At 33.1% G+C, this 7,591-nt stretch overlaps 1 protein-coding gene across 2 annotated transcripts in view; it reads left to right on the forward strand.

Annotated features, from left to right (window-relative positions):
- LOC309799007 (TLC domain-containing protein 4-like) overlaps window positions 1–6,916 on the forward strand; it is a 64,596-nt gene extending 57,680 nt beyond the window's left edge. For both annotated transcript variants that reach the window (XM_082611967.1, XM_082611968.1), the window contains one exon: window positions 1,159–6,916. In XM_082611967.1, coding sequence (XP_082468093.1) covers window positions 1,159–1,477 — 319 coding nt within the window. In that variant the 3' untranslated portion in view covers window positions 1,478–6,916. The remainder of the gene's footprint in view (window positions 1–1,158) is intronic.
- The last annotated feature ends 675 nt before the right edge of the window (window positions 6,917–7,591 follow it).

The following is a 7,591-nucleotide window of genomic DNA, read 5'->3' on the forward strand; positions in this document are numbered from 1 at the left end:
CATTTTGGTTGCTTCCAGTTTTGGGCAATTATGAATATGGCTGGTGTAAACACTTGCATGCAAGTTTTTGTGTGGACATATATTTTTAAATCAATTGAAAAAATACCTAGAAGTGTGATTGTTGGATTGTGTGCTATGAATATGTTTAGCATTATAACTGCAATGCTGTCTTTTGAGGTGGCTTTACCATTTTGCATTCCCACCAACAATGAATGAGTGTTCCTATTGTTCCACATCTTTGCCAACAATTGGTATTGTCAGATTTTCGGATTGTAGTCATTCTAATAGATATGTAGAAGTATGTCATTGTTTTAATTTACATTTTTCTAATGACAAATGATTTTTAATATCTTTTTATATGCTTCTTTTCCTTTTGTTTATCTTCTCTGATGAGGTGTTTAAGATCTCTTGCCCAAGTTTTAATTAGGTTGTTTCTTTATTGCTGAGCTTTAAGAGTTCTTTATATATTTTGGATATAAGTACTTTATCATATATGTATTCAGTAAACAATCTCTCCCAGTGTTTGGGAGAGATTGTTTCATTTTCATTTTCTTTTGACAGTGCCTTTCACAGAGCAAGTTTTTAATTTTAGCGAAGTCCAACTTATATTTTCTTCTATGGATTGTGCTATACTATCATCAAACCCAAGATCATGCAGATTTTTTCCTGTTTTTTTTCTAGAAGTTTTACAGTTTTGCATTTTACTTTTAAGTCTGTGGTCCATTTCAAGTTAATTTTTGTGTAAGATGTGAGGTCTCTGCCTAGGTTTATTTTTCTGCATATGGATGTCTAATTGTTCCAGCACTGTTTGTTAAAAAGAGTGTTTTTTCTCCACTGAATTACCTTTACACCATTATCAAAAGTAAGTTGAGTATATTTGTGTGGGTCTGTCTATGGGCTCTCTATTCTGTTCCATTGGTCTGTCTGTGTGTTCTTTTATCAATGCTGTGCTGTCTTGATTATTGTAGCTTTATTGTAGGTCTTGAAAGTGAATCTATCAGCTTTATTCTTTTTCAGTATTATGTTGACCATTCTAGGCCCTTTGTCTTGCCATATAAATCTTAGGGGGGTGTTCTGAATTTTAAAAATGAAAAACTAGAAATTGTTAGTCCTCAGAGATGCAGAATAAATGTGATGTTTCTTTAATTTTTTTCCCAGGTGGTTCTTTGAGGCTCTGAAGTATCCTAAGTTTTCCAAGGCTAATGTCATCAATGGAATACTCATGACTGTGGTGTTCTTCATAGTGCGGATTGCCTCAATACCTCCTTTTTATGGCTACATTTACTCTGTGTTAGGAACGGAAGCCTACCAGAGGCTTGGATTTTTAATTCAGTGTTCCTGGATCTCTACTTGTGTTGTTTTGGATGTAATGAATGTCATGTGGATGATCAAAATTTCAAAGGGGTGCATCAAAGTCATCTCTCTAATAAGACAAGAGAAAGCCAAAAAGAGTCTTCAGAATGGAAAACTTGACTAAAAGTGGGCTATTGATAAACATACTTCATTCCTACCCACATTATATCTTCTGATAGGTTGAATTCTTGGCATGTTCTTGTGCTTCTTTATTAATTATACTTGTTATTCTCGGTTTCAACGTCCTTTTTTTCCTAACCGTTAGAAAAGAGAAACTAAAATTTAGTTTTTATCTGAAGATTTATTTTCTGATATTCTTCTGCATTATAAGCATGGATAAAATCTTAAAGGTTTAAATAAAAATGTATAAATATGGTGGTGAATCTTTTTAGAAATCTGTTAACCGGCATTGGTATTTTTCTCTGAAAACATGACTATGCTAATTTGGTGCACTTGGTTTTATGTCACTAATTTTGCTGAAAGAATGGGAACTGCTTTTAAATCTGTAGATAGCTCTCCACATTTTGTTGTATTGCACTCATTTCTTACTATGGCTGTCAATACCTGTGTAGTGTTTAATTTCCAAATTGTTGAAGTGTTCTTTTTCTTAGGCTGTTAGAAGTGATGTCTTTTTCATTTAGATATGCTGTCATCTACTAATAATGAAGTATTTTGCTTATTTTCGGAATCTTTAGTTAAGTTATGGAAAATATTTCTTGCATTTTCAGATTTTTCTGACATCACTTTATTATTTCTATTTTTAACATTTTATCAAATTATTGCTTTTTTCTTTTGTAGTAAAGCTTAAGACCGATCTAATAGAGCTCCTTAAGAGATGAATTCTTCCTTCTAAACGTGCATGTTCTAGATGACTATTTGGGCTAATAGGAGGAATCATTAAGAAAAAAGCTTTAATACTGCTGTCTCTATCTGCGTCCCTTGCACTTTTTCTATGAAAAATATATTATTTCTATTTGCAAAACCTCCCCTGAGTTCAGAACCCAACATCATTAGTACCAAATCTTATGCAATATGTATTTATCATGCTCCTAAGGTAGGCCTCTTCTTGATGAGACCAAAACTACAAAAAAAAATCAGTATTCATATTTTACTCACAATTTACACCCATGCTTTTGCTTAACCAGCACTTTGAGTGCTTTGAATTTGTGTCTTTCCTAAAGGATAGGAAAATAATAGATAATTTAATCCAAGCATTCTGATTATCAATATTATTGCTTTATCTGAGGATAAATGACTGGTGACTTATTTTTTCTGTTTGTGTGTGTGGGTATGTTTGTGTTTGCTTTGGTCCTTACAACCCAAATATAGAATTATATAGTTAGCTATTATTGCCTTTATTTATTTTTCTCAAGTACTTTAATGATCATTCTTACCTAAGGAAAAAAATTAATCAATGGTAAATACTTGAATTTAGTTGAACCCAAACCAAAAGATCCAATTCATTCAGTTTCTCAGTTTGAAGGAGAATGTGCTACTTACTCTTATTGTCCATGTTATGATGATGAAGGGAGGGTAACTGGATATTTCAGGACTTTTGATTTGATGTGATTTGATTGATTTGGCTGTCCAATGCAGATAGGGCCTGACCTGATACATTGTAGAACATTTGAAGAAGGTAACTGAGATCTCGGTCAGTAACTAAATGAAAAATAGAAATTGATCGGCTTATACCAGGTACGTTTATTTTTGAAAGACTTAATTAAAGTAATATAAAATATAGGTATTTGTTTTTAAATCTGCTAATATTACATTGATAATTTGTTACTAAATTTAGTGCCTTCTACACATAGGCACTTAAACATGTATTGGTTGTTTAGCAGGGGTAGGAAAGCACGTGGTTTTATCTTGTTCTTTTCTTGCTCTTTTGCAAGAAAAAATGGCTTTTTAAAAGGAAAACATTTATATTAGAAAACTATTTTGGAAATTCATTCCTTTAGGAAGAAACAAAACTTGAAATAAATATTTTTGACTTTGGATATTTCTGTAGCTTCTGAACACAGATTTTAAACCCACCATCAAAAGGAAGACAATATAAAGATATATATTAGTAAATTTCCATATAGAAATTTCCATTTTTATAGTTATTTCATGCTTAAAACTTCATTTTTACTTTCACCAACAGCACCTTTCTGCAGTATAACCCCTCACTAAGTAAGTGTAATTAAAATATCAATGTGTTGAGCTAAAGTTTGTTATTCCCTTAGTCAGCAATTCTTATTTTATGCTGGCTGCACGATAGTTAGTTTAATATCCAGATTCAATATCCAAAAATAGATTCTATGCATTTCCTCATAAAACAGACATGAAATGAAAAAGACACTGCAAGCTGCCATGCTACTTGAAGTCAGATCTTTACAGGAGCTATACTTTGCTATTCTGTGATTGTATCCACCTACGTAAGATACAAGTAGTTAACGACAGAACATTTCATTTATTAAATGATGAATTTTTCATTTATTAAATGACAAACTTTTGCTAGACATTTTACATATTAAATATTTTGACTACATGGATTAATTTAAATTACTCTATTAGGCATTCTGATATTTAACAACTGTTAAAATATTTATAGAAAATGAAAGCAAATTGGTATAAATTTTTAAGCAACTCTATTTTTGTAGAAAAAGATTAGTGACAACCTGTAACTATAAAGATGTTCTCTGAACGTGTAGTACTCTAGAAAATAAAAATTCTTACAAAATTTTGAAAAGGAATGAAAATCAACTAAATAACATGCAAGATCATAGACTCTGCATTAGATATTTTATTTGGGAGAATTTAGAAATTATGAGCTTGAGTTTATAGCATCTGCATTATTGTGCCTAAAATCTTTTTAATGAATATTATTTGCATTTATTTGAAACAATATAGAGTTATATCTGAATGCAAAGAAATAAACTCCTGCTTAAATTGTCTTGATACATCATAGTAAGTTGAAATGTAATTTTTATTCCAACTGTTCGTTTTGGTATTTCATGGATTAGCCCTATGTTAAGAGAAATAATGTCTTCACCATTCCTAAGAGTGACTGATACACTGTGGATGACCCAGTACTGTTGTAAAGGACTAGTTTTAGAAACTACCTAGTTTATAGGTGTTTGAATCAAATTCTTTTCTAAATTTTAATAACCTATTTGACTCAAATCAAAATTTTGCTAAAAGTATCCGTTTTTAAATTGTATGCTTTCTCTGAGGTGCATTGGGCATTTGGAGAATGGTTCTTCCCTTTACTGTTGGTTACACCAGTTGTTATGTATTTAGAAATATTCTTCTCATGGAGATATACAGGGGAAAAATGTGTTGTAATATTCATGTTTGTTTTGCTTCATTTTTAAGGAAAATAAACATGTTCCAAAAGGCACTATTAAAATAAGTGTTTGAACAAATCTCAGTTTCTAGGTTACTCTTCACTCCAAATATGTAAATATACATTTGAATTGGCTTTAAGTGGTTTAATCTGTTGGATCAAATTGAAAAGTCCATGTCATTGTTGACATCATCAGTTATACTTCATAGAAGACTATGTATTTATGTGTTTTGGATTCTATAAGAAGCAAACTGGTATAATTTTATCAGAAGTGTGGTACAGTATGTCTCAACAGGTACAGACCAGCACAGCAGCGAGACCCCTCCTGTGCTGAGAGGCCTGGGGCACACACACACCTTCCCAGCCTTAACCACAGCTGGTTGACAATAGACACACTAAACCTACTGAAAGTGAATTCTCACATGAAAAACACGTGTGATATGTGTGAGAACAAGGAAAAGCCAGCAGGACCTGGGGTTGGAGGAGACAGCACCACTGATTTGCCCTTAAAAGCCATGATGCTCCTCCTTCAATCCAGAAGTTTTCTGTCTGAATCCTTTGAGCCTTCCATCTCTTCCTCCTAATACCCTAAAGACTTCATCAGCACCTCCCTCCTTTATACTAACACCTTTCTATGTCAACTTTTGAGACCTCCCCATACCTGTAAGCTTGCCAGTCTATTGTGGCAAATTTAAAAGTTCACAAGTGTGTTCTTTCACTGAAAAAAAACCCCAAAAAACATTGCAGTAAGTTTCAGTAGTGAACAAACCATAATTTATTAAGAGGCTATAGGAAGCCACTTAACATTTAGTACTTATTTACAACAACAAGCAAAGCTTACAATGTTATGGTTTTATTGAGAAACATCCGTAGTCTCTTTCTTAAACTGGCTTAGCAATAAGAGCTTTATAATATGTTTCAGCTGGGGATTCATTACAAGCATGTAAATTATCTAAATGTTCTTCCTCAGACCCTCTGACAGGCAGAGGAGGAACCGAGGTAGCTCTGTGTTATGAGGAGGGTGTGCTGGCCTGTGGCAGCATTACTGAGTCCTGCTCTTTAATCAAGCAAACTTAGTTATGGTCCTGTTTCTTTTAAAAACAAGCTTATAGCGAGTGGATTACTCAGGGTGTTTTCCAAAGTACAACACCCAAGGATTTGAGCCCTGTCCCTTTTTAGCCCAGACCTCTTAACTATCTCTGTTAGCTTTGATAAGGTCATACCTTTCTTTGGAAGATATTTCGGGTGGCAGTGAAGCTAAAGATTGATTTGTTTGCATTGAAAATGTTTACACTGATTCCCTGTAAGCAGTAGACAGTTTTGAAATCAGGCCCGATATTTAAGACCAAAAAAAAGAAATTTCTAAATCTCAAAGATATAAATACCTCTGGCTGAAAACTCGTTAATTATTATCTGTATGTTTTGTCCTTTATATCTTTATGTAATTCTTTCTGTAATTAAGTGTGCATTAAGGTATTTGCTACTTCTTGGTTAATGAAGCATAAAAATATAACTGTAAATAAAATATGCTATATATTTTTCCGTTTCTTGCTTGGTTTGCTTCTAATATGATTATGTCTACTTTTTACTCAAGGAATTTTTGCATAGATAATACTCTTACTAACTTGTAACTGGGATGAGTTATGAGATATTGGGGTAATTATTTGATTTTGTAATAATAACTTTTAGACATAGATTTAATTTGAAAAAGTTACTTGAAAACTGAAGTAAATGTGACAGCTATAGTGATACACAATTTTCCTCTGAGAATATATTACATTAATATTTAATTGTCAAAGATTTTAGAAGTCTTTCAAAATACATTTATTAACTTTGAGAACACACCTTCTAATGTATTTCCATAAGGCTGAAGAACTTTTATTTACAGAATGTATGACTTGGTAATTTACAAATCAGTGTTACTCAGATTTATCAGATATTAAAATAGCAACTTAGTATCCTTGTTTCTGGTTGTGCTTTGGAGGGATTAGTAGACATCTTTAGGTATTTCCCTTAAAAATTTGAAATGTTTGTATACGTTGTATGTGTGCCATTTTAAAGTATATGCAAGTTCTAAGCAATAATCTGCATGTTATACAAGGTTGGCATTACTTTGTCATGACAATTTTATTATTTTAAGAATGTATAAAATCAATATCCTATATATAAATCACTCCAAACCCACCCCCCAATGAAAACACTGGGATTTTCTTGTGTTAGAACACTACTATAATGTGGTGCAAAGCTTTGTATTTTGTGAAAAAAATAAAATCACAATTATTTAGTGCAAAAGTTTGAGTCTACAAGGTGTGCGCTTGAATAATAATTAATGGGTGATAAAAATTGCTTTTCTCACATCCAATCATCTCTCCTAGCATCTGAATCCTAACGTTAATATTCACTCTTCATGATGCTTGTGGAGCTTGTTTACCCCCTTCCCTCCCTTCTTTCCTCCCTTTTCTCCCCGAGGCCCCAGCCTTGTAGCAAATCAGAAGGAACAGTAAACATTTTAGTCCTGCTTGTTAAGGAAAGGAATGGTGCTATCTAATCAATAGGCTCCTTTAGATTGAGTAGAACTTTGGCAATTATGTTTTCAGTCTCCTTCCCTTTGTCCCTTAGGCCTCTCACGTGGTCTTTAGTGTTTTTCCCAAATGTCTTGGCTGGAATTCCTACCTTCCCAAATTGCCTATGGTCTTAACGTTGCATCTTGGTCTGAGACTATCCAGTAGATCAGGAAGCAGAGTGCTAATTGAATAGAATACTGAAGTGGTTTGGCCTTTGGAGAGTAGCATGAGTCATGCTTCAGAACATGCCTAAAATGTTGTGTCAGGACTGCCAAAGGAACAGCTGAATTTCAAAATTAAAATAGTCACAGCTGTCAGTGGAGGCAGGTCACAGGTAAAATTCCAA

Source organism: Mesoplodon mirus (assembly GCF_964341445.2).
Source record: "Mesoplodon mirus genome assembly, chromosome: 3".
In the NCBI taxonomy this organism is placed as follows: Eukaryota; Metazoa; Chordata; class Mammalia; order Artiodactyla; family Ziphiidae; genus Mesoplodon; species Mesoplodon mirus.